This window comes from Vulpes lagopus, chromosome 19 (assembly GCF_018345385.1).
Source record: "Vulpes lagopus strain Blue_001 chromosome 19, ASM1834538v1, whole genome shotgun sequence".
In the NCBI taxonomy this organism is placed as follows: Eukaryota; Metazoa; Chordata; class Mammalia; order Carnivora; family Canidae; genus Vulpes; species Vulpes lagopus.
In genome coordinates, this window is record NC_054842.1 from 7094891 (window position 1) to 7122067 (window position 27177).

The 27177-nt window shown below is 42.8% G+C and overlaps 1 protein-coding gene across 4 annotated transcripts in view; it reads right to left on the minus strand.

Moving 5' to 3' along the window:
• Window positions 1-27177, minus strand: part of TRANK1 (tetratricopeptide repeat and ankyrin repeat containing 1) — a 106158-nt gene that overhangs the window by 24384 nt on the left and 54597 nt on the right. For 3 of the 4 annotated variants that reach the window (XM_041734431.1, XM_041734430.1, XM_041734429.1), the window contains 7 exons: window positions 26879-27049; window positions 18285-18446; window positions 15968-16222; window positions 14021-14197; window positions 10429-13341; window positions 4281-4480; window positions 3824-3961 (listed from right to left, as the gene is read on the minus strand). In XM_041734431.1, the coding sequence (XP_041590365.1) occupies window positions 3824-3961; window positions 4281-4480; window positions 10429-13341; window positions 14021-14197; window positions 15968-16222; window positions 18285-18446; window positions 26879-27049 (4016 nt within the window). Of the gene's footprint in view, window positions 1-3823; window positions 3962-4280; window positions 4481-10428; window positions 13342-14020; window positions 14198-15967; window positions 16223-18284; window positions 18447-23586; window positions 23846-26878; window positions 27050-27177 lie in introns of those variants that run through there. The other variant, XM_041734432.1, reaches the window with a different exon arrangement.

Below are 27177 nucleotides of genomic sequence, written 5' to 3' on the forward strand. Positions count from 1 at the left end.
ACTGAGCTTAGACAGAAAACATTTATATCTCAGTTCTTTCACTGACTAGCTACATGACCTCAGACAAATTGTTTCCTCCACATCTTTTCCTGCTCTATAAAATGGGACTACTAGAACTACCCAAGTTTATTGGGAAATAAAAGGCAATAATCAATGTCAAGTGTCTAATACAATGCTTGACAACTAGTTGATATTTTAGCCATTTGTCCCTTTATCCAAACCGAAGCCACAAAACCATAGTGACTGTGTAGACCAGAAGTTGGTAAATTTTTTCTTTAAAGGGTCAGATGATAAATATTTTAGGTTTTGTGGGCCATGTGGTCTCTCGCTACTACTCAACTCTGTTATGATGCAAAAGCAGCCATTGTCAATTATACAGATGAATGAGTATGTATGTCCCAATAAAATATTTTTCAACACTAAAATTGAACTTAATATAATTTTTATGTGTCATGTAACATTATTTTCCTTTGATTTTTTTAACCATTTAAAAATGTAAAAATCATTGTTACCCCACAGGCCATACACAAGTAGGATGGATGCGGTCCTTGGAACCATGGTTAGGAGACTCTGGTAAAGCTAAAGTACCCAGAATACATGCAATATTTAAAGGGAAGAATTCCTATGAAATTTCAGATTTCATACTTCACTGTATCTTGTGAGAGTAAGTAGCTAGTTAACTCCCCTCAGCCTTTACTTTTCTATGTATAAAATGGTGCTACTTGTCACCTATGTATCTTCTCAAGAGTAATGAAAACATGGAGTACATACAGCTCATGATCTCCTTTAGGTCACCCCATAACTTAAACTATATAAGTATCAAGTTAAATGTTTTAAACACTGTTTAATTTACTTAATATTAATGAAATTATTATTGCATTAAAATCATTTCGATATTAAAAAAATTAACACAGTCTATTAAATAAGAGTGGTTATGCTCCTAACCACTCTTTATGTGGTTAGGAATTATGGAATTAATCACCGTATTCTGAAAAAGAGATGTGAATCATGTAATCATTTATGTAGTTGGGAGTTTAAAAAAAAAAAAAGCCTTCAGGACATATTTATGACTATCCTCTTTACAGGGGCATTCACACCACTGAATCATTGGCCAAGGAAGGCAGGCAAAAGACACAAGCATTTTGACATGACAGCATGAGGCGCAGATCAGCTGATCTTGGAAGGGCTAGTGAAGCCCAATGTATTCTACAACTGCTGAATGAGTAGCAAAAGCCACTCGTATGGCACAGGACTACCCTGTTTCCAGGAATAAAACACACTTTACTTTCAAGACAGAGCCTTTGAGGAGTGAGTCCGTGTATCTGTGGCAAGAATACAGGCCTACAGCACCTCTGACAATAAAAGAAGCAGCATTTAAGTCTTCCAGCTGCTTCTATGGGGACTGATCATTGTGAAGATCACCTTGGTGGGGCCTGTTCTGTGATTAACCCATAAAAGCTGTGGTTTTCAAAGTCCCTCCTGTCCCATTCACACATTAAAAAGAAGGAAAGGACTGCCCACTGTGGCTGAGTGTAAATGGCAAGCACCCAAGTCCCCATAGGAGGAGAGTTTGGGGGTGACTAGGAGAATGACTGCTGCTCCCCCAAATGAGGCCAAATCCTAGAAAATAAGGACTTGGTGTAACCATTCCTTGGTCCCTTCCCCATCTCAGGTGATGGACCTGGCAACTATGCAGTGGTTGATGGAGAAAAAATTGCTCTAGAGAGAAGAATCACATGCCAGGGCAACAAGAACTGCCCCTACATGCATGCACAGAGAGAGAGAGTCTGCCAGAAACATAAGCCAGGAGTGAAGAAGAGGCCAGGGATGGAGAGAGGAGCTCTCCACTATCCCCTGTGTCAAATACAATTACTATGCAGCAGCCTACAGCCAGTCACCCCAAAGGAAACCCCACATGAGGCGCCAGACCACAGGTGACTGAAGACTTATGTGATCCTTGTCTTTCCTCTGCTTTGATTAAAGTATTTCCTCTCATTTAGAAATGAGATGTTTTTTGGTCTTAAGTTTGGCAATGATACACAGAGGGGGTTCTTTGTGCCAGGCAATGCATAATAACATTCCTAAAGAACTGAGAAACACAGCATCAGGAGTCTTTTTAGAAGTCTTATGGTGCACATGGTATGAAGTGGATGTTACCAAAAGATTCAATTTGTGATTATTTTAACTTCATGTAACAAACTGAGCCATTGGTTGGGAGCACAGGGTCAAGATATCTGAGCCTTCGCCATTTCCGGAATCGAGGTGAGGCAGAAAAACTGGATTTTTTTCTTACACAAACAGAATCAACCACAAGTTACAGATCCATGAGTCCAGAGTTCCTTGGGCTTCTTACTAGCACAAGCATACAAGTGGCAGTTAATAAAGGACAGGAACAACGAAGTCTTACCCCTTCCTCTTTCAGCACAGCCTCGGTCCAACCATAACCAATGGATGTATTATGAGAAAAAAGAGTTAGTTCTCAGAGATTAAAAATGGTTTCAGGGTTAATGAGAGTGCATCTGATTTAATTAGCAAAAGTCAATAGAAAAGGAATGTACTTAAGATACGGCAATGATATATTCATCGAAGAAGGTTCTGGAAGCCAATTTGCATGCAGGGCTTTAAAAGGAAAGGAGGAGAACTCAAAGCATCTGAGTTGGTCTCCAGGCTCTGGCACCTACATCATGACTATGGGCAATTTACTTAATTTCCACAACCCTCAACTTTATCTGTAGAATGAGGGTAATGAAAATACATTCAACCTCAGTGGGTTACTGGAGGATGATGAAAGGAAACAAAGCATTCAAAAAGTACTTTATAAATCATGAAGTACCCATAGCAATAGTAGTCGTAGGTATCATCAAGGCAATACCACATTTTTTTAAAGACCAGGAAAAAAATAAGGACTCTATTTAAAGTCAGTTTGGGGACAGATTTTAAGGTGTCAAAGCTAACAGTGCTCCTAACCTAAATGTACAAAACAGCCCCTTCATGCATGCACCATGTGCAGTCAGAAGTCTGCAACAGGGACCAGGACACAGCCAGCTAAGTGCCCAGAGGAGACCCCACAGCACAGTCAGCAGCCAGCCCGAGCCCCCACCACACCACAGTGGTGGAGAGAAACCAGTGGCTCGAGTTGGAGACTCTACCCATAATGTACTAAGCCAGGGAAGAAAGACCATCCAAGGACTCAGGAGCCAAGTCAAAGTGGTGGGCTGGCACAGAGGTCACTGGGGGGTCCGTCTAGGGACTCTTTCATTGCCATTGTCTGCATGGGCTGCAAGCAGTGGTGAAGCCATGCCAGAAGAGAGCTCCCAGGCAGGGCAGATGTCCTCATCCCCCACATTACCTGATCCAGTGGCCAGAAACCAAGCCTCATTTGTCTTCCTGGAGTTTCTCTTTCTATGAACTGAACTTGCCCAGCTCTGTCCTCATAGGGTGGACACTGCTAACCTTGCCTCCATTTGTAAGGCTCTCCTTAGAGGTCACTCCAACTGGAGCATCCTTGGGAGTCAAGGATAACAGAGCTAGTGAAAACTGGAAGCTGGCACTCAGGTACCAAGCGTTCAGAAGAAGCTGAACACAAAAGAGCAGGGCAGGGCATGGGAGAATCAGTCCATGTCACACTGTGAAACCACCCACAGCCGTTGGCAGAACCCACATCCAAGCACACGAAGCTCCCACCAAATGGATGGTGCTCCAGAATGGAAACAGGTACCTGTGACAAACTCACTTCTACTCAGCTCCACGTTCTCTTGCCCAGAGTGGAAGTGTAGCTCATATATATGCGTGCACAGCATGAAAAGAATTCAGCATAACATACCTCAGAATCCGTAAAAAAGTTGTAGAGGAGGACATCATCAAATTCTAAGCCTTTTGCTTCATAAACGGTCAGCACAAGTGCCAACCCCAGCTCTTCTGGAATTTTCTCCTTTGCCATTTCATTAGCTACAAGGATTACCTGGGGGGGGGGGGGGGCGGGGGAGAAGGAGGAGGAGGTAGGGAAGAGAAAACATCAAATTCTACAAAGATAAATCTGGTAAAGCTCAGTCAATTTCTGTGGGAGGCAGGAAACGTCTTTAAAACAAAGTGGGTGGCCTGGGCTTGGTCAACCACTTAAGGTGAAATATTAACAACTCTTCATTCACCCCGATCTGAAATTTACCCATTCTGGCAGAGGGGCTATTGAACTCTATCCAGTGGAATAATTCAGCCCCCTAAACTTTTTTTCAACTGCAAACTGCCTTTTATTTCACAACATGCAATCCCAAGAAGCTCACCTGGTGGGCTCCAAATTCAATAGGCTGAGTTTTCCTTTTGTTCCCTCGGAGCAAAATTGCCAAGTCGCTCACGCTACAAGACTCCAGGACAGTTGGTTTGGGACCATCGAAGAGGCCAGAATCCCTGGGAAGGCGATCAAAAGATTCCGGGAAATAGAACTGAAGTAAGTCCACTACCCCAGATGCCAGATTGAGGATTCCTGAGATAAAACAGAAAACACATGTCAGATGCTGAGTAACACAACAACATGTCTGGGGGTTTTTTGTGCGTATGTGTTTTTGTGCTTTGTTTGTTTGGCTTTGGTTTTATTTCCCTGAGAAGAGGTATGGGCCCTGACAGTATGGATAATTGCAAGCCAATTTCCAGCTCCCATTAGATTATCACTTTGGCCCTGCAAGGTATTACTCTGGGTACAGAGGATCAAGGCAGAGATGCGTTGTTAAGAATGACAAACATTATATGGTCTCATTCATTTGGGGAATATAAAAAATAGTGAAAGGGAATAAAGGGGAAAGGAGAGAAAATGAGTGGGAAATATCAGTGAGGGTCACAGAACATGAGAAATACCTAACTCTGGGAAACGAACAAGGGGTGGTAGAAAGGGAGGTGGGCGGGGGGTTGGGGTGACTGGGTGATGGGCACCGAGGGGGGTACTTGATAGGGTGTTATGCTATATGTTGGCAAATCAAACTCCAATAAAAAAATAAAAAATAAAAAAAATAAAAAGAAGGTTTTTGCGGGATCTCGTTCCTGACCTGCACTCATTATCAGAGAAAATTACCTCATAAAGAAAACTCAAGGCAGAAATACAATTTATCCAATTAAAGCTGTTAGAATGCTAATATAAGGGGCTACTATAGATGGCAAGGAAATAAAAATTATTCAGACCCTCTCATTGGAGTCTGGAGCCCTAGAGATGTTGTCATGGTAACAGCCATGTCAGCTGTTAGCTGGAGGCCAAAGCCTCCAACACCTTCCCACCAAGTTTATGCCCAACCAAGAGAGGACTATAACTAAGAAAAATCGTAGAGCTGGAGAGAGCGTTTTGTAAAGAGCTTTCTCCCTGGGTCCCATTTCTTATCTAAGCTCTGAGGAACATTGCCAGTCACCCCAACTGAACACTACCAGATGACAGGCACCTTCATAAAATTATCCCATTTAATCCTCAGGACTTCCTAGTGAGGTAGACCAGACAATCCCCACCTTTGCAAGCATAGACTCCAAGGTCCAAGAAGTTAGTATACACTTCCAAGTGACAGGATTTGAAGCTGAGTTGACACAGATCATCCAGGGTCTCTCCATGGCTCATAGCGGCCATGTGCCCTTTACCTGACACCAGATAGAATACTATGTTCTTGGTAGAACACCATGAAATGGGCATACAGGTCCCCATTGCTACTCCCAAATAATGAGAAATTTTACTACCCAGTAGTAATATTATTAGATGGATACAATTGGGAGCAAGAGTGGAAACTGCTAAATCAGAGCAAATCAGCTGATACTGGGACTCCCTCCTCCTCAAGAGCTAGCAAAGACCAGAGATCTACATTAATGGGAGAATCAGAAAAGGGTACAGAAGTGTTCATTGCAGTGATAAACAGGAATCTGTTGAAATGCCCTTCTAGGGAAACTAGATAAATAATTTTTAAATAAGCCTACCCAAAGAATAAAAGATGGCTCCACCATAAAAAGGAATGAAACTCTGACACATCCTACAACATGGAGGAACTTTGAAAACATTATGCTAATCACTTAGCCAAACACAAAAGACCACATACTGTATGATTCCTATTATAGGAAATGTCCACAACAGGCAAATCCAGAGACAGAAAGTAGATCAGTGGTTCCCAGCAGGGCAGTGTGAGGGGGGCGGGAGGAGAGGGTGAGATGAAGAGCAATTGCTAATGCTATGGGGTTTCTTTTCGGGATGATGAAAATATTCTGGAATTAGAGAGTGGTAATGGTTACACAACCTTGTGAATATATTAAAACCACTGAACTGCATATTTTAAATGGGTGAATGTTATGCTTCGTGAATCTCAATTTTATTTTATTTTATTTTTTTTTGAATCTCAATTTTAAAAAGAACAAACCACAAGGGAAAATGTTCACTAAACATAGCATATATTCACTACATAATCAATAAATAAATGCAGTGATAAATGCATTTAATGTATATAAAGAAAAAAGATAAGGGTGCCTGGGTGACTCAGGTGGTTAAGTGTCTGGCTTCAGCTCAGGTCATGATCCCGGGGTACTGAGATGGAGCCCCACATCAGGCTCCCTTCTTAGTGGGAGCCTGCTTCTCCCTCTCCCTCTGCTGTTCCCCCTGCTTGTGAGTGCTCTGTCAAATAAATAAATAAAATCTTTTTTAAAAAGAAAGAAAAAAAGATCAAAAGGAAATAAAACAAAATGTTAGCAGTGAGTGGCTTAGTTTGTAGGGTTTTTTTTTTTAACATTTAGGTGTTTTATAAAGTTTCTAAAATCTAGTACATATTATTTGGATTTTTTTCTGATTCTATACACAGAAACATACAGTCTTCCCTCCATCCCAAGAGAGGAGGCAGGAGAGGGGTTGATGTAATCATTGTCCCAATGGGTTTCTTAGCAAAAATATCAAAACTGTTCCCAGGAACACCTCCCTCTGTCATGCTTCAGCCTGCCAATTATAAAGGCTGCTGGCCCAGACCAGCAGCACCAAACCAGGGGGTCAATCAGAATGAGGGACTCATTCAACTATCATGCCAGATCCTTCTACTGGACCCAACAACAGAAAAAGAAGTGCCATGGGAACCATTCCCTGAGGACAAAAACAATGAATTATGTGCCTCAGTCACCCAGCCCTCACACAATGCCAAGCAGGGTAGGAGCTCAATAAACTTTCCTGAATAGATAAAAGAGAGCCAGGGCTCTATTTCCTATTAAAAGAATAAATTGCTTTCCCAGACAAACAAGCACTAAAGGAGTTCATGACCACTAAATCAGATCTTAAGTTTTATTGTCAAATGGTGTTCTTGTGAGATGTCATTTTCTATTCTATTCTTTTTTGGATGGTAATTATTACATACAATGCCATCCTTTTTTGTTTTATATTTAATAAATTAAATATATATTTATTTTTCTGTTACCTAATACAATTTTTTTCACTCTATACATAAAAAAGAGAATAAATTATTTTGTGCTAGCTTTTCCTACATAATCCACATCCCAGGAATGACTATGATAGATCAAGAAGCTGAACTGCTCAGACCCAGCCAGATCCTGTGATTTTTTTCAAATGTAGTATCAGTGATGACTTCCAGAGCCCAAAAGAGCTGGGCTGAGTTGTGTGGTACATGCTATACTATACTCTGGGAGGTCACCTGCCTTCTGCTCATTATCTGATTCCTTGGCTAAACGAATCAAAATTTTAATCTAATTTTATAATGTGTGTGGGGGGGGGGTGTATTTTCTCTGTCCAACAAACCATAGCTTACCTGAGTTGCACCTAGAAAAAGAGTATCTATCAAAAACCTATAATAAACATCAGGCTTAAATGGCGAAATATTAAAAATATTCCCATTAACTTCAGAAATAACAAACAGATGCCAGTGTATGTTCTCATTCATTTGGGGAATATGAATAATAGTGAAAGGGAATATAAAGGAAGGGAAAAGAAATGTTGGGAAATATCAGGAAGGGAGACAGAACATAAAGACTCCTAACTCTGGGAAACGAACTAGGGGTGGTGGAAGGGGAGGAGGGCGGGTGTTGGAGGGGAATGGGTGACGGGCACTGAGGTGGACACTTGACGGGATGAGCACTGGGTGTTTTTCTGTATGTTGGTAAATTAAACACCAATAAAAGTTAATTAAAAAAAAAAAAAAAAGCTTATGCTTAAGATCCTACCCGATGAAATATAACAGGAAAAAACAAATGATAAATATAGAAAAAAGATAAGGACTGCCATTATCTGCAGGGGAAAAAATGCCAAAATCTAAAAGTTAGAATGTTCAGCATGATTGTTAGATTGACCAGATCAACATATAAAAACCAACAGCATCCTTCTATACCAATAATAACTGATAAACGCGGAAAAAGCAAAAAAGAGGCAGCAAAAAATGATAATTATAAAAAGTGTAAGATCCTTAGGACAAATCCAACAGCTATATAAAATGTCTGAGGAAAATTTTTAAAATATTATTGAAGGCACTAAAAGAAGACCTGAATAGAGAAATACACCAAGGTTCAGAAATCCCTGTGATGTAAAGATGTGAATTCTTTCCAAAGAGCAATAAATTCAATGAAATTCTAATCCAACTTATAGAGTCAGAGAATCTGATAACTATGGTAAATGTGCTATCATGCTAACAGTACAAGAATAGACAAATGAGACAAATCAAAGAAAACAGTGAGCCCAGAACAAAGTCACAGACACATAAGAAAAGCAGCCTTACAAATCAGAGGCAAGGATATGCCAAGAAGTGAATGGCGTCAGCACGCCAATTCTCCATATGGAAAAAGTAAAATTAGATCAGAGAAGGGTTAGTTCAATAAAGACAATGTCACACCACACATACATTTTATATAGATTAAATTTAGTTACCCAAATTTAAATACCGTTAGAAATAAAAGGCAAAATTTAAAACCATTAGAAAATCATATAGGAGACTATCTTAATAACTCCAGATCAGAGGAATTTCTTAAGCTACAAAAAGGCAAGTTGTAAAAGAAAACATTCATAAGTTAAAATTTAAGGTATGTTCCTACTAAAGAACACCATTACTTATATGCCGTTTTACCGTACAAACTTAAAAAGACAAGCCCTGCAATATATATAATCAACAAAGGACGCAAAGGCAAAAAATCATAGAAAATTCTTAAATTAGTGAGCAAAACAACTCATGAAAGAGGTAGGCAAAGGAGAATAGGAAATTCACAGAATACAGAATTACAGATAAACACATGAAAAGATGCCACGTCTCAAGAAAATGGAAATTCAAACCATGCTAGATCTCATTTCACACCCAACCCCAAAAGCAAAGCAGGAGGATATAACACAGATCCAGAGAGATTTGCTCAGGAAGATTAACTCCAGGACTTTATGCCACAGTAAAAAAAACTGCCAGGAGCCTAATGTCCATTATTGGAAAATGAGTAACAAACTGTGGTACAGCCATAAAATGGAATGCTAACATAAGTTAGTTAGAAATGCGGAGACTGGAACTCCACATTATCAATATGCAGAAACCCCACAATGTAACATGAAGCAAAAATACAAAGTGGCAGAAAGATGTCTGGCACGATCCCATTAAATAAATTTCTAAGCATGTAAAATAATACTCCACACTGTTCACAGGACATATGCAGGGCACAGGAGGTGAATGTGGGAGCATTTTATAAACCACAAAGGAAGGATTCTGGCTGGCATGGATGTTGTGTTATTCAAACTCTCCATACCTCGGTGTCCTCCATGAAATGGGAAAGCTGCTCACCTGGCAGGGTCGTTGTGAGGATGAAGTACAAGTAGTCCACATCGGCTGCCTGGCATCACACCAGGCACAGAGAAGGGGCACGACTGCGGTTCAAATTAAAAGCACCTAAGTATGTGCTATCTTCCTACCACCTCCTAGCCCTCTTTTTTGGCTTCTCCTTGGGAGAAAAGCCCATTTGGGAATTAATGATTTGTAACTAGCATATCGCTTTATGTGGCACGAGTAGGTGCTTCCAAGGTGCTTTAACAAAAGTTCACAAGCAGTTCATGTGCTCCCCTGTAATGTTTTCATGTCTTGGCAAACTCCCAAAGATGTAATTTCCACTGAACCACAGCTTGAGTTATCAATCTAAGTGAGGAGCAACAGAAACCATAAGATCTCTTGTTCGTGGGAGTGTTTCTTTTTTTTTTTTTTAGAGATTTTATTTATTTATTCATGAGAATACACAGAGGAGAGAGAGAGAGGCAGAGACACAGGCAGAGGGAGAAGCAGGCTCCATGCGGGCAGCCTGACGTGGGACTCGATCCCGGGTCTCCAGGATCACGCCCCGGGCTGTAGGGCCGCTGAGCCACCAGGGCTGCCCCGTGGGGGTGTTTCTAACAAACTCCAAGATCATTTCCTTCCTACATGTCCCAGAACCTCCCCTGCAGGCAAGCACAGAGCCTGGGCATACCTGAATGGGACCTGTAGTTCTGGTACAGCTGGTGGATCTTCTTGGGCTTCCGGACAGCACACTGCTTGTCCACGGTGCTTCTGCTGGCGTAGTGGAACAGAGAGCGCAGGTCGCTGAAGCGGAAGGCCACACCCTTCATGATGCTCTGGGCTGTGTCCCCCGTGAGAAACATGGCATTGGGGTCATTGATGCATTTCATCAGCAGCGCCAGCTCGGCCTGAGTGAAGTCCTGAATCTCATCACCATAGAGTTCGTGGATGGACCATGGGAGCACCTTGAGCCTTGACAGTCTCCGGGACAGGTTATACAGGACATCTTCTTCATCGAAATAACCTTTCTGAGACCTGATCTGCTGGTACAGGCAGAAAAGACTGTAGATCTCACTCCGGTCTTCCTTGAAATTGGGAGACCGCTTCCTCCCTAATTTCTTATATGCTTCTTCTGTGAGCCTCCCCTGGGGGCAGCTGAGAGCCTCAAAAGACCCCTTCAGAAAAGATTTGATTTCTTTCCAAATCAGTGCGGGGTTGTAAGATGTTTTCCCTTTGATCATTTTGGGCCATATCTCATTGGTGAACACCTCAAACGTCACATACACCCGGGGGTCAGTGTCACATGTACGTGTTTCTGCAGCTTTATCCTCCTCACCATTGTCCCCGTCCACCTCAGCCTCCTCCTCATCCTCCTGCCAATTGGGGATGGTCAACTCTTCCTGTGTGGACCATCCCACGATGGTTCTTTTCAAGCTGCCATCTTCGTTTCTCAGAAAAAACGGTTTGGGCAGAGAAGCATCAAGCAGGAGGAGCAGCTGCTTGGAAGTGACAAACAGAGGAAAGTTCTCATCCTTCAAGTCCTGAAGTTTGTGGACATTAGGTTCCAATGGTTTGTAGTGACTGGTGGCCTTGGTGGACTTGGAAAGCTCGATGAAATTCCTCTGCACTTCCTGGCACAGGACATGGTTCTTGGTCACAAAGATCTGATGTAAATGCTCCAGCTGGTGGGAATGCTCTGAGGTGCACACCTCTGCTGCCTGGCCAGGCCCCCCGGGCACCTCACTGGATCCCCCTGCACAGGTTTCGCTGTCCTGCTCCTCATCTATGCTGTCCACTGTTTCCACTTCCACGGAACCTTCCTCTTCTTCCTCCACCTCTTCCACTTCCTCATCCCCTTCCTCCATACCTAGACCGTCTTTGCTGGGTTCCACTTCCAACCTTCTCTTCAGCCACATCTGCTTGGCCAGCAGTGGGCTTCCTGCCTGCTCAGCCTTTTCCCAGTAGATGTGGAATTTTTTCCACAGCCTGTACAAGCAGCACGTTGTCTTCCCAGTGCCACTCCGCCCAATGAGGATGATGGGCTCCAGTGGCCTGGGGTTGAGGTCGATCACGGCATGCTCCAGCTCACCCACCCGGAACGGGTACTCCACCGTCGCCATGGTGTCACTGAGGATGTTGAAGGCCATGCTGGTGCTGAAGCTGTGGAACTTCATGATGTTATACTCTGTCTCCACTGCGCTGGCCGGTGGGAAGTACTCGGGGTTCATGTGCTCCCGGCTCTTCTCCGCTTCCGTGTCCTCCACATAGCAGCGGGGGATGCGTTTCTGGACCTTCATGTTGGCTGACACCTGGCCTTGGTGGATGCCCTTGAGCTTCTTCCGCAGGACACAGGACAGGCCCCGGTTGTAGGCACTACAGATGGCCTTGATGGAGTCCGACAGCTTGCAGTGGTCCAAGACGATGTCCCAGATCCGGATGATCTCTGTGTAGACCCGACCTGACTTCTCTGGGCAGTGTGGGTGCCTCTCCATGGCGATGATCTTCTCTGGGTTCTCACTGCATCGAGGGGAGAAGTCAATGGCCAGCTCCCATAGCATCCGGGCTCCCTTGTCCAGCTTGGCCTCGAAGAGCTGGATGCTTCCCTTCAGATGCTTCAGCCGCTTCTGGAGGCCCTGAGTCCACTCACCATTCCCCAGCTGCTGGATAGCAAAGATGATTTTCTTCTTCATGACCTTGGTCATGACCTTACTGGACAGCTTTTTCAGCATTTCTGAAGTGCATTCGATCTCCCACGTCATGTTCTCAAAGTCCTGGAGGCAGGACTCAATCTCCTGTGTGCTCCAGCTATCTGGATCATCGCTGCCCTCTCTCCCTCTGTGGCCAGCAGGAACGAGCTGTGAGGCCCCGAGGCCTGCCTGAGCATGTCCACCCCCTGGCTCAAGGACGTTGTGTTTGTTCCCACTAGAGTCAGAGTTTCGTGCCCCCAGGGCCCGCTGGAGCTCATCCTTCTTGACTTCCATTTCAACTCTTGTCTCCAGAGGTTCAGAGTCCTGAGCACAGTCCTCCAGGATGGATGTATCCAATTCCACCTGCTGAATTAAACCCATAATGTCCTGCACCAGGCGGTCTCTCATAGAGCAGGGCCTGACAGCTCCAGACTCCTGCCTCATCGCCTGGGCATCTGGGAGAGCCTCCCAGCTGTCAGGGACCACGGCTCCTTCGGACAGGGTCCTGGCAGTGACATTGCAAGGCAGTGACTTTGATGAACCCTGGGACTTCAGCTGAGATGTGTGACCAGGGGCAGTGGGCCTCGGGAGCTTCCCAGGGTGGGTAGCAGAGTCCTGCCGGCTCCTCCGCCTGTTCTCCATCACAGCTTTGTTCCAGGCCAAGAGCAGAGGATCGTTCTTCTTAATCCGGTGCCTTGCGTCTTTGCCTTCTTTGTTCTTCAAGTTGAAGTTGATGTCAAACTTCACTAGCAGGTCTATCAGCTTCTTCATGCGCTTCAGCATGCCCTTCTGGAAGAGGATGTGCATCAGCGTGTTCCCATTGCTGTCCTGGATGTTGGGGTTGAGGTAGCAAAATTCAGTGGGGTTGGACCAGAAGAGATCCAACAGGTGGCTGAGGAAGTTAAAACCAATGTCAGCTGAAAGACACAAACAAAACCCTTTTAAGTGCTGAGCCACTCCTGCCAGGGAACAGAAACTCCTGGATTTGGAGAGATGCCACCACGGGCATCTCAGAACACTGCACTCCCCCTTCTCAAGTGCTTGATAACCCAGTGGTTCAAAACCAGGGCCTATTTGCTCCCAAGGGAAACCTGGCCATGTCTGGAGATAAGATATCCCAATGGTTATCACTATTTGGGAGGTGCCACTGGCATCTAATGGGTAGAGGCCTGGGAGGCTGCTAAACATCCTACAATGTGCAAGATAGCCCCAAAACAAAGAATTATCTAGTCCAAATGTCAATAGTGTCAAGGTTGAGAAATCATAAAATAAGTTCATAATGTGCCAGTAAGACCCTTTATGTCCAGGCCCTTGAAAATGGTGTAAGTAACTGGAAAGTATTTGTCAGCCCAAGACAACCAATTTTGAAACTTAAGAATCCTCCCCAGCAACCCACACTGACCATTCACCATGATGGTTGCTCCTTCTTATCCAGCCATGGGTATGGGGCCAGGAGACATGGGTGGGCCTGACCAAGAAACTGGCCTATTCTGGATAGTTGGTTTTCCCAGGAGGAAAGACAAAAAAGCATAGCATCATTTCTAATACCCAGCTTCCTCTTCAAGGACAAGACTGCTTAAAAAAATCAAGGCCTACCTTTGATATCTAAAAAGATGTGGAGTGCCGCATGCAAAGGAGTATCACCTTCTGTGAGGGAGATACCTCGGGGGTCTGCACCCTTGGTCAAGAGAAGAAAAGCCAACTCGAAGTCTTCATGCTTCAGGCACATGATAAGCGGTGTCTCCTCGCTGTCCTGGAGACCTTCGGGCAAGGCTGAGGAGGCAGAGGAGATGGACACATCCCCGTGAGGGATGTACCCTGTGATGAGTGACTGCCTGGCTCACCTGAGGAGGAGGGGACCACTCTGCCATGTACTCCAAGGGAAGAGCTGATGCTGACTGGAATTCCAAGGCAAAGGCTTCTGAGAGCCCTGAATGAAAGCCCAACTCCCTCAGGTGTCCTGTTCATGGGCCGTGCCTCTCCTGGCTCTCCTGCTCCCCTTCATGTCTCCAGACCCCCGTCTTCAGTACTGCCCAGAAGTGGGGACAGGGCCCATGAACAATGGGAAACCCTGGTGCCTGCCTGACACCCTACCTGACACATAATCAGTGATCAGGATATGAGCATGGCTGCCTATGCCCTTGGCTTCTATGAAGCTTATTCCTGAGGATGCCCATCTACCATCAAATGGCATCTTCCCTGACACTCTCCACCCCCAACATCAGCTTCCTTTTAGCTCGGTCCATGCTTCCCCTCTGCACTGCAGGCTCCCTGACCTGCACCCCTGTGATCTGCACACCCCCATGCCCCACAGCAGCTACTCATTCACGCTGTTCTTGGTCCCTAGCACCTAATTCCAGGGAGGCACTTCATAAGTGCTTGCTGATTCAGGAATAAAACCAGAATTCCACGACAGCCACAGTTTCCAGGCAAAGGTAGCAACATTCCAGTTGAGAAATGGTTTTGAAGAAATAAGCTATAGAAGACATTCCGTCTACCTCTTAGAACCTGTGGGTACAGTCAATGCCCAAAGAGTTTGTACTTTGGCATTTTGAGAGCTAAGGACCAATAAAGGGCATTCCTTCTTAAACAGCCAAGCAAGCAGCAAACCACACGGACACAGTACTCTTCCAAGAACCTGCAAGCGTGAGCTCATTTAATATTCAAAACAGCCCTGAGAAAAAGGGAAAGTTATCATTCTCATTTTATAAACAAGAAGATGGAGGCAGAAATAGCATGCCCAAGGCCACATAACTAGTACTGGCATTAGCAGAGGGGCAGGAAATGGGGGCAGGAGGTGGTGTTTCCAAATGAGTTTTAAAATAAAACCCAATCCAGAGCGCCTGAGTGGCTCAGTTGGTTAAGCGTCTGCCTTCCACTCAGGTCATGATCTCACGATCTTCCTCTGTCCTTCCCTCCACTTGTGCACGTGCTCTCTCTCTCTCTCTCTCTCTCTCTCTCTCTCTTTCTCTTTCTCTCTCTCTCAAATAAGTAAATAAAATCTTTACGATATAAAAAATAAAATAAAACCCAATCCAGCAAGACCCTGGCACCAGACATACATCCAGCCAAGTGTGATTGTGCTGATTATAATGGTAGATGTTTCCACCCACCTATTATTTGGCTGTTTCTTTAAAAATAAGCACCTCAAATCCTAATCTGCTGATTAGAAAAGAATGGAGAGTTGACAGGGATGCACACAGCATACTGAGTGCAGGGAAAAATCCAGCCGGCAGTCAGAAGGAAAGGACCCTGTGGGCCACATCTGGGACCAAGGGGCCCCTCCATGCACCTGCAATTTCTCACACAAGGCAGAAGGAAAGACAACAGAGCAGACTGGAGTTCACAAAGACACAGAGCTCCTAGAGGCCCGCACCCACTGACAGGGCATTAATCTGGTCACTGTTGCAAATGAGAAGCTATGGAGGAAGAGAATGGGGCAAAATTTAAAGGCATCTCCAAAATCATGTGAAAGACCCAGGACCAGAGGTGGCCTGGCATCCCAAGGGACAAGTCTCCAGTGCTCATAATAGGCATTCTCACCTCCACTGTCGATAAGGCAGCCCAGGAGCTGCATCCTCCGAGGATCCCAGGCGCTGAGCCGGGGGATGACAGCGCAGAGGTCAAGGTCTGAGAAGTTGCAGCCCTTGATGAGACAGTCTCCCAACGGTGGCTCCCCACTTACTTTGCGGGTCAGCAGCAGAAGCACTTCCGGCCATTTCTGTTTCTCCAGTAAAAACTTGATGAAGGTGTTGGCGCAGTCATGGTTAATGTCACAGACCAGGTCAGGAGGAATTTCTTTCAAAAATAAGAGTACGCCACACTCCAAAAAAAGGTTCATATGCTTCCTGTCCCCAAATACCACCCAACATATCTAGGAGTAATTAACATGAATTATCGATCTGTATTTTTAACCTCCAAGGAAAATATAAGCAAGTAATTACTTTGGGCAGCTACTCAACCACTCATAAGCGTTGGTATAAGCACCAGCCATGTGATCTTGGAAAGGTTAGAAATACTCTAAAGAGAGTCTGGCCCAGGAGGAGAGGAGAATGTGACCGTGTCTTGGGAGAAAATGTGAGTCAGGACATTCTACTGAGATCAGAAGAGCCTAGCTTAAATTTTGCATAATATTAAGAGTGTGTTCTGCTTAAGGAGCACTGACATACAGGGAGACACTACAGAATAACTGAAAGTTAAGAGTCATCAGGTAGCGGTGAGAGGATGGTTTCATCCTCAATTCTTAATTTCATATCATGATACGCTAAGTATTTCCATCTGATCTTTGAGGTATGGAGACAGAATAATGGTTATCCCAGTCCATGATGCTGGTATATCCTCTGGATGGAAAACTTCTAAAAGAGGTCTGCAGTAAGTAAATTGTCAGATTTAGCAAATAATGTAGGATGCCAGTTAAACTTCGATTTGACATAAACAACAAATAAAATTTTAGTATAGTTCATGCAATATCTTGGACATACTTCAACTATATTCACTGTTTATTCAAAATTATAATTCAACCAGCATTCTATAATTTGTCTGGCAACACTACCAGGAAGAAAGCTGGGAGGACACGAAGGGAAGAGATCAAGAGTTAATCTACATAAGAGCAAATTAATTTGCATTTGCTAGTTTTTACTTCCTAAGATTAAGATTTCTAACATGAATATTCATTTTAATATTTAATATTTAATTTGAAAACAAGAAAACCAATTCAGTGTGCAGGACCCTGGACTAAGTGCTACACATCCATCATCTCAGGAGATTAGTACCCTAGCTAATGCAAAAGTGAAGGAACTGAAGCTTAAGTTAAATAATTGGGGGACACCTGGGTGGCTCAGTGGTTGAGGTCTGCCTTTGGCTGAGGGTGTGATCCTGGGTCCTGGGATCAAGTCCTGCATCAGGTTCCCCACAGAGAGCCTGCTCCTCCCTCTGCCTGTGTCTCTGCCTCTCTCTCTGTCTCTCTCATGAATCAATAAATAAATTTTTGAAAAAAAAGAAGTTTAATAATTGGATCTAGGTCACAGATCTGCTAAGTGGTAGAATTAAGATGAAAATGTAAAACTCCAGGGGATCGCTTGGTGGCTCAGCAGTTTGGTGCCTGCCTTCAGCCCAGGGCGTGATCCTGGAGTCCCGGGATCGAGTCCCACATCAGGCTCCCCGCATGGAGCCTGCTTCTTCCTCTGCCTGTGTCTCTGCCTCTCTCTCTCTGTGCTCTCATGAATAAATAAATAAAATCTTAAAAAAAAGAAAAAGAAAATGTAAAACCCCAAGCCTTAAAACATTAAGATCTGCTGTATACCCTGAAGAGCATTTGTGTTCCGCTGGCCACTGCTTTCCACATTCTCTGGAAAATTAAGAAATCTCAGAACCTCTGAGTGCTCCAAGTGAATGCGTTACAGCCCATGCCAACTACCAATTTAAAAAATACTCAATTTCACCTACTTAGGGTTTCTATAATCTTCCCTAATTATTATCTAAAATGTGTCATCTGAAGTTCTTTTGTAGAACTTTCCTGATTTCCCCACGGTGAAAAAATTAATATTCAATTCTATGATAACTTTATATACCAACATTAGCCAATATCTAGAGAAGAGAGAAATAGCCATGGTATTTAAAAAGAGATCGTATCTGCAGAAGCAATTCTAGCAGGATACATGAAAAACCAGAAACAGAGACTGACACTCAGGGTGGATGATCTAGATCTCCCACTGAATAATGTTCTGTGCTATTTGGATATTTTACCCATAGCTTATTAGAGTTATTTTTTAAATTAATTCCTTTAAAGATATTAGAAAAGACTTCTAATGAGTGTATGTCATCTTTGGCACAAACGAGCCTATGTCATAAGGAAAGTTACCTTGCAGAGAAGAAAGGAGGCGCAAGAACCTCTGAACTACTTCCTGCTTCAGAAAGTTCTTCTGCAGCAGCTGGTTTCCTGAGTTCATGTACTTCGCCAGCTGCTCAGAGGCCTTCCGGAAAATGTCAGTCTCACTTACAGGTCCATCACCATTGTTCAGTCCTGCAAAACAAGGAGGTGACGCTTCCAAATCCAGAGATCACTGGTGTGGGAGATGGCAAAAATTACCTCCACCCCTTCACCCCTCTGCGTACGCACTTGCTTTGCCCAGTGATTCTGTGTCTCCTTCCATTGAGAGGTGGAGCCTAGTCTCCTCCCTACCCTGGATTCTGACCTGGCTTCTGGACTTGCTATGACCAAGACAAGGCAGTGGGTGAGATTTTTGTGCTGGTTCTAAGGAGGTGGGGCCCCCAAAAGCCTGCCTTAGTTCTAGTCACTCTCTTGAGACCCTGACCTCTGCCACGTGAACAGGTTCAGTCTCGACTTTGGCAGAACAAGAGACAGCCTAGATCAAAGAGGAATCAGTCCAGTTTTCCAAACTGAGGGTCCATGGATGTGAAAGAGCCTGGCCAAGATCGGCAAGACCATAGCTGCTTAGAGGAATTCAGGTAAAACTATGAGAACGACCCAGCCTAAACTGGGGTGAACTGCAGGATCAGGAGCAAAATAAACACTTGTTGGTTAAAGTGACTAAATTTTGGGAGCGGTTTGTTACACAGCTTTAGATAGCTGATGACAGTTGATGGACTTAACAGCAAGAGGAGGCCAGCCACCCATGCATCTTAATGGCCAGCAGAAAAATCCAAGAGGAAGGAGCCACCTCTTGGCCAAAGAAGGGAAGACAATAGCCCTTTGGTTCAATTTATTTGAGAAAGCAGCCATGATTTGAAAAACCCCACTGACAGAATATTGAAAAGGATACAAGCTTTATTTGGTATTGGGTGATATACTCAAAAAGAACCCTTGCTTAAAAGAGAATCTAACTCGGGACGCCTGGGTAGCTCAGTGGCTGAGTGTCTGCCTTCAGCTCAGGGTTTGATCTTGGAGTTCTGGGATCGAGTCCCACATTGGGTTCCCTGCAGGGAAACTGCTTCTCCCTCTGCCTGTGTATCTCTGCCTCTGTGTCTCTCATGAATAAATAAATAAAATCTTTTCAAAAAAATAGAATCTTACTGAGGGACACCTGGGTGGCTCAGTGGTTCGGCTCAGGTCGTGATCCCAGGGCCCACATCAGGCCCCCCACAGGAAGACTGCTTCTCCCTCTATCTATGTCTCTGCCTCTCTCTGTGTGTGTCCCTCATGAATAAATACATAAATCTTTTTTTTAATACATAAATATTTTTTAAAAATCATAGTACAGAGAATTAGGACTCTCAGAAAAGGAGCAACTTCCTTCACTATCATGTGTTACTTATCCCCCTGGCCTGATGTCATTAAAATCCTTTCTAGAACATCATTCTCCCACTAGGAAAACTGGCCTAAAAGTCATTTGACACTTAAGAGAAATAGACTAAGCTGGACAATACAGACAATTAGATGCAGTTGTATAATAATACATGCATAGTTGTCTGGTTCAGGATGGTTATGCAATGGATCAGAGAAAGTTCCACATGTCAGGAAAGAAATGAGAGAATGATATCAACAATGTAAAGATGCATGAAAGGAAAGGCGCTGGTGATGGTACCTCTGGATAGACGTGGGGGACTTGCTTATTACTCTGAATTTGTCTGGGTTTTTTTGTTTTCTAAATATTCCACAAGCTTAGTAAGAGACAGAAGAAACATCAGAAGATAAAGTTGCTGGGGAGCCTGGGTGGCTTAGTCAGTTAAGCATCTGCCTGGGATTGAGCCCTGTGTTGGGTGCTCCCTGCTCAATGGGGAGACTGCTGCTCCTTCTCCCTCTGTCCCCCACCTCCCTTGGGCTCTCACTCTCATGCTCTCTCTCTAATAAGTAAAATCTTTAAAATGCATATATATATACACACATATATACATGAAGTTGCTTATACATTATAATCACAGATTGTTGTTTTTTAAAAGATCACTAATAAGTGCTGAACATCATCAACAAAAAGATATTTTTCAACAAAAAGATTGAATAAAATATGCCAAAGTATAATTACAATACATTTTTGTTTTTAGATAAAACTATGTTTTTACAAATTTTCTACAATGATATGTAGTAAAGATATAGAAGCAGATTCGAAATTGAAAATTAAAACAGGGACACCTGACTGGCTCAGTGGTTGAGCATCTGCCTTCGGGTCAGGACATGATCCTGGGGTCCTGGGATTGAGGCCCACATCAGACTCCCCACAGGAAGCCTGCTTCTCTCCCCACGGGAAGCCTGCTTTTCCCTCTGCCTGTGTCTCTGCCTGTATGTCTCTCATGAATAAATAAATAAAATCTTTTTTAAACATTAAAACAAAAAGAGATATCCAAAGTTTCAGTAGTGCTCAGAAGTGTTAGAGAATAGGAATAAATCATTTCAAAAGGAGATTTTGCTTTTACCTGACATTTTCCTTTCAAGCTAAAAATGGCAAAACTGGTTAAGTTTTAGTACACATTTTATCAATTTAAATTTATGTACCCATTTCATTTTTATAAAAGTGTATAATTTAAAAATCATGGAAAAAAAATAAAAATAAAATAAAAAGCATGGAATAAGACTAAATGACCGAATCTACATATATAAATAAATATATTTATATTTATTTGTGGGGATAGGTGAGTTTATAGAGAATTAATATTTTCTTGTTTTTTCTTTCCTACATTTTGTAAATTTTAAAAAAATAAAACATTGCTTTTATAATCAGGAAAAAGTATCGTGAGCATCCTGTAGGTTGATTCCAGACACTTGCATTTACTGAAAACAGGGCACGTCTTGGTGCTGAGAGATGGGAAGATGACAGAGGCATTAGGGCCTCTGAGTCCCAGGCTGGGACTATGGGAAAAACCCACACAAAGAGAAGGTTCCAGTGTTCTCTGAGGGCTGTGTATGAGGTGCCTGCATGAGCACAGAAAGCAGCTGGTTACCACTGGAGCAGCAGAGGGAAGGCCTCAGAGGCCTGGAATGGTTCTCACTCTGAGTGAATCAGAGATTAGGAACCAGGAGGAGAACAAAAGCTCGCTAGAATCTTGGTCCTGAGAAGAGCAACAACGGCCAGAGGGGGGGACATGCTGCCACCTGGTGGTAGCCGTGAGAGGCTGGTAAAGAGAGGTAAGTTTCACTTTCCAGGGTTCCAGGTGAACTGCAGTCAGCAGTCCAGAACCAGATGATCCTCCTATGACAAATCGTCAGAATGTCAGCACTAGGGGCAACTGCGTGGCTCAACTGGTTAAGCATCTGATCGAGTAGGATCGAGCCCTGCACCAGGCTCCGCGCTCAGCAGAGTCAGGGTGAGATTCTCTCTCTACGCCTCCCTCTGCCCCCTCCCACACACTCTTTCTCTAAAATAATAAATAAATCTCAAAAAAAAAAAAAAAGTCAGTAGTAGCCTACTGCTCTGTCATAGTAACTGTATCATTCTTTTTCACCTCATCAGGTAGGCATTTTATCATCCATATCATCACAAGAAGGGTGACTGCAGTATAATCAGGTATTTTGAGAGAGAGAGACCACATTCATGTAACTTTTATAACTGTTCTATTTTATTATGAATTATTGCTGTTACTCTCCCACTTGGCATAATTTATAAATTAAACCTATGGGACGTACGTATAGGAAAAAACATAGTACATACAGGGTTCAGTACTATCCACGGTTTCAGGCATCCACTGGGAAGCTTGGATTGTTTCCCCTGCAAATAAGGAGGGTACTGCTGTATATAGTCCTGACTGCTTAGGAGTAAAGACTTACTCCTCCAAGTGGGCTCCGGCTCCCCATGGTACTGTGCAAGAACTGCAGGATTTCAAGTCCTGTCCTGAACTGCTAAATCAAAATCTGCATTTTAACAGGGTCTCAAATGGTTCCTATTAATATCAGGATGCTCGGGTTTAGAAAACAGCAGAAATCTTCATTCAGCAAGACACTTTATTTCTCACCTCGATGCCAAAGCCACCCTCTCCAAAGTCATCATCACCATAATCACCAAAATGCTGCACAGCAATGCTCAGGATGAACAAAGGGTGAGAGCATTTTTTATCCTAGTCTATAAATTAGAACATTGTTTATCTGGGTACAAAAAGCTAGCATCCTGATGTTTCTTTACTTGGGAATACAGATGTAAAAAACCGAAATTATTAAGTCCGTGGGCTCAGGTCAGGACAAGGTTATCAAACTCCCCAGCAGTAGGGGATGCCTGGGTGGCTCAGTGGTTGAGCGTCTGCCTTCAAATCAGGGCATGATCCTGGAGTTCCAGGATCAAGTCCCACATCGGGCTTCCTGTGTGGAGCCTGCTTCTCCCTCTGCCTATGTCTCTGCCTTTCTCCCTCTCCCTCTCTCTCTCTCTGTGTGTCTCATTAATAAATAAATAAAATCTTTAAAAAAAAAAAAAAAAGACTCCCCAGCAGTAGTTCTTCCCAAAGATAGTATGCTTCCATCAAGCCCATTAATGTGTGAGGATAGGGAGGGATTAAAGTCCATAAAATCTTCATTCTTATGACTGGAGATCTACCTTTATGCCCATGGCCACAGGCCCTCACTTTGCCTGTCTTCTCAATCACTACCCTGGTTAAAAAGACCATGCTGGAGCTAAACTCTAAAACTACACTATCCATTACAGTGGCCATAGCTTAATTATGTAAAATTAAAATGAATGAAATAAAATTAGAATCTCAATTCTTCTGTTAGGTGAGTCACACCCATTTCAAGTGCTCAAAAGTCATACGTGACCACAGGCTATCATAGGAGACAGAGCAGATACAGAACATTTACATCAGTACGGAAAATTATATTGTATGGTACTCATCTACAAAGATTCCCAGGCCCCCACCTCAGGCTTTAAAGTTTGTGTGCCACTGGCAAAATCTTAGAAACAAAATGCATACATACAGATCTATACAGCCATGTGGATGCACAAAGTAACCATGATATTCAGTACATACGTCACATTCCAATACTGACTTCTACAGTGGTTTTGTTGCTAGGAGTCTTTGGGAAGTACGTGACCAGAAGACTCCAACTCATTAGCCCTGACAACTGTCATCCTCCACTTGTCCGATTTTTATCGGTTTCTTTTCTATTTTTTTTTTTTTACACGCAGCGTTTCCCTAAGTCTTTCAATATTCTTCTAGCATGGCAAGGAAAAATTCATGGTCGATGGTCTGAAAAACTTTAAAGTAATAACATCCAATAAGCTTACCAGTGAATATTGGGGTCCGTGGGCTTCACTGCATCCATGATCATCACAAACTACCCAGTGAGCCAAAAGGCAGGCTTGGAACGAAGCACATTGCTCTTGAATGTGCCTTTCTTCCCAAGCAAGCATAACTGAATTCTAATAAGTAAAAAGGGAACCAACTGCTATTCTACGGAGGTTCTTCTCCTGGTTCCAAACCTGAGCCACAAATTTAGTTGGTGAAGTGGGGAGAGAGAAGGAGAGTGAGACTCTGTCTCAGAAACTAAGCAGTTTGTAGGATTAGCAGATTTCAAAGGTTCTATTATATTTTTTTTAAAAACTGAAAAAATCAAAACTTAAAAACTAAACAAAAATGCATGACTTGTGCACTTAAAGTCTATACCACCATATACAGCATACACATACACATGTGCAGTATTCTAAGAATTAAGGTTAGAATTAATTGCAAAAAAAATTAAAGTGAAAAATCTGTAAATAAATCAGGCATTTTCTACCATTAACTGGTGGCCCATTTTTGTTGTTACTTTAAAACCCGGAAATTCACTGGCAAAGAAATCTGGTTAGTTTCAATTTCTCAAACAGTAGAAACCATCCTGAGGCTCAGATTTCAGCCATAAACTCTCACAAAGCACTTCACAGTGATTTATTAATCATACTTCCTCACAGAAGAAACTGCAAGTCCTTAACACAGGGGTCTTTTAAGACTAAACATGATATATCACAGCTTTAAAAAAAAATCCATGAAAAACAAAGAACTCTACAAACACACTTCTTTCCCCTCATTCCAGTGATCTCACAAAAACAGAAGATATTTTAAATAAGTAAATGAAAATGAAAACATAGATAGGGCAATGATGGGGCCAGTGAAAAGCAGCTTCTTCCCCATGTGAAACTTTCCTGACCCTGGCAATCCCAATGATCCCTGCCTGTTCAACTGCCTCCCACTCCAACACATACACTCAGTGTGCTGACTTCAATTTACCACCTACTTACCCACTCCAGTGGGGAGAGTGTTTCTGGGGAAATGCATCCAAGTAACTCCAGTAAACACACTAACCATCTATTAAGTATTAATCAGTTAGTCCCTCATTCATGCACACAAACCATCCAAAGATTAGAAGAAAATTAAAGAAAAGCAACAGCACAAAAGGGAAACAAGAAAATTAATCTACCAACCCCAAGAGAAACAAACAATTCATAGAAAAGAGGAAGATAATTCTTTTAGGAAAAAAAAAACTCAATATTCTTAAATGCCTTTCAGAAAGAGGTGGCAAGTTAAAGGTCTGGGGAGAAAATGCATCTAGAAAACAGTAGGGAAAGTGGAAAGACATGTTATAAATTCAGGAAGCTCAGCCATTTAATAATTGCAGCAAAGAGACATCAGAAGGAAACAAAATGACAGAAGATAAATTTCCCTGAGCTTATTAAAAAGTTAGATTGAAAGGGGCCAGCAAGAGCCAAGTAAGAAGAATGTATAAGGAAACCTAGAAACTTAGCAGAGATGTTTCAAACCTCAAAGGACAAAGAAAATCCTAGAAGGAAAAATAAATGAGACTGACATCATACTTCTAATCAGTAGCAAATGGAGGTTAGAATACAATGACATGATTTCCTCAAAGTTGTGAGGAACAAGGTTTTACAGTATTTTTCATAAACCTGAGATCTTATGAATTGTTGGATACACCAGAAACAGCTGACATAAAACTGACCTGTCACCAATGGTTGAAACATACTCCAATTCTAAAGATGTTAAAATGTGGGGAGGAAACTACGATTTAAAATCGATGAGATACAATGCCTATATTCAAAAATACAATGCCTATATTCAATCAATATAAGGACAACATGGGATGCCTGAGTGGCTCAGAGGTTGAGCGTCTGCCTTTTGCTCAGGGCATGATCCTGGGATCCAGGATCGAATCCCACATCGGGCTCCCTGCATGGCCTATGTCTCTTCCTCTCTCTCTGTGTGTCTCTTGTGAATAAATAAATAAAATCTTTTAAAAAAATTATAAAAATATATATATATAAGGACAACATAAAGACATTCTCAAAAACTCTGTAAGTCTACCATCTATGCTCTTCCAGGAAAAACTTGCTTGGGTAGGTAGTCTAGCAGATCAAAAGGGACATCTAAACAGACAACATGAACCATAAAGTCATATATGAGTGCAAGAACTAAAGGAAGCATAATACACACACACACACACACACACACACACACACACACACGCTAGGGCTGAAATCTAAATTGAAAGTCTAAATAAAAAAAATTTTTTTAATTAAAAAAATTTAAAAAAAGGGGGGATCCCTGGGTGGCGCAGCGGTTTAGCACCTGCCTTTGGCCCAGGGCGCAATCCTGGAGACCCGGGATTGAATCCCACGTCGGGCTCCCAGTGCATGGAGCCTGCTTCTCCCTCTGCCTATGTCTCTGCCCCTCTCTCTCTCTCTCTCTCTGTGTGTGACTATCATAAATAAATTTTAAAAAAAAGAAAAAAAATTTAAAAAAAAAAGAAAGTCTAAATAAGGTCCAAGCTGTATATACGTATATATACATATATATATGTACACACAACGACGTGTGTGTATATAGCTTATTAACCAGGATGCTTAAATGGTATCATATTTAAAGAGCAAAGTTTTCAGAACATTTGTTGATTCTTTTCTATGGGTTCTGCTATGCTCTCAGTTGTAGAACATAATTTACATAATCATTTACATAATCATACTACCACCATGTAAATGCCATTTACTGGTTTTTCATTTCTACAGTTCATCTATGGATGAGGCACAGGACACTTAGAGCCAAGGAACAGAATGTAAATGACACAAATGACATTACTGGGCAAAATTCAACAGTTGGCACTAACTTGTTGCATTTCATCCTATATAGCAGTTAGTCAATAGATGCTGCCCCAAACTGATAAACCATATCTATTTCAGAGTTATGAACGTATTTTAAATTGTTGGTTGTAGTTGCTTCTGAGGAGTAGGCTTGATTTTTGTTAGCCTCTGTCCTATATGACTTTTCCTTTTTTTCACCATGTGCATGCAGGAAAAAAAAAATCACCCAAACTCCCCAAAAGAGACCTGGCAACGTTATTGGGATATCATAGACACCCTCTAAATAAGAGTTATCTCTATCTTTCAAAATAAACAAGTTTTCCAAAGACTGGGGGGGTGTCTCACTTCCATCTTCGTATACTAAGAAAGTGTACAGGCTGATTTGTATCTAAGGTCACAGTACCAGTTTTACCTCCACCCTCCAAAAAAGTTGCTTCACTAGAAGCTGTACCTGATAGGTCCTTAGAACAGACGGCCAGCTTTTCCAAGTGACTGTTGATTTTCTCAATGGCTTTGAAGTTCTTATTCCTCTTCAGGACATCCATGGCAGACCGGGACTGTCGATCCAGCAGGGTAGGGTCTGCCCCAAAGCGCAAGAGCATCTGCACATCCTCTGTCTGTCCTAGAGCGGGCCAAAAGGAGAAAGGGGGACTGTCGTGGTTCCTTCCATAAGGAGAAGTCCCCATGAGTGCTCTTCCTCTCAGTTCCCTGCCCAAGCAGCCCGGGCAAGGGGACCAATGTCCCTCTGCT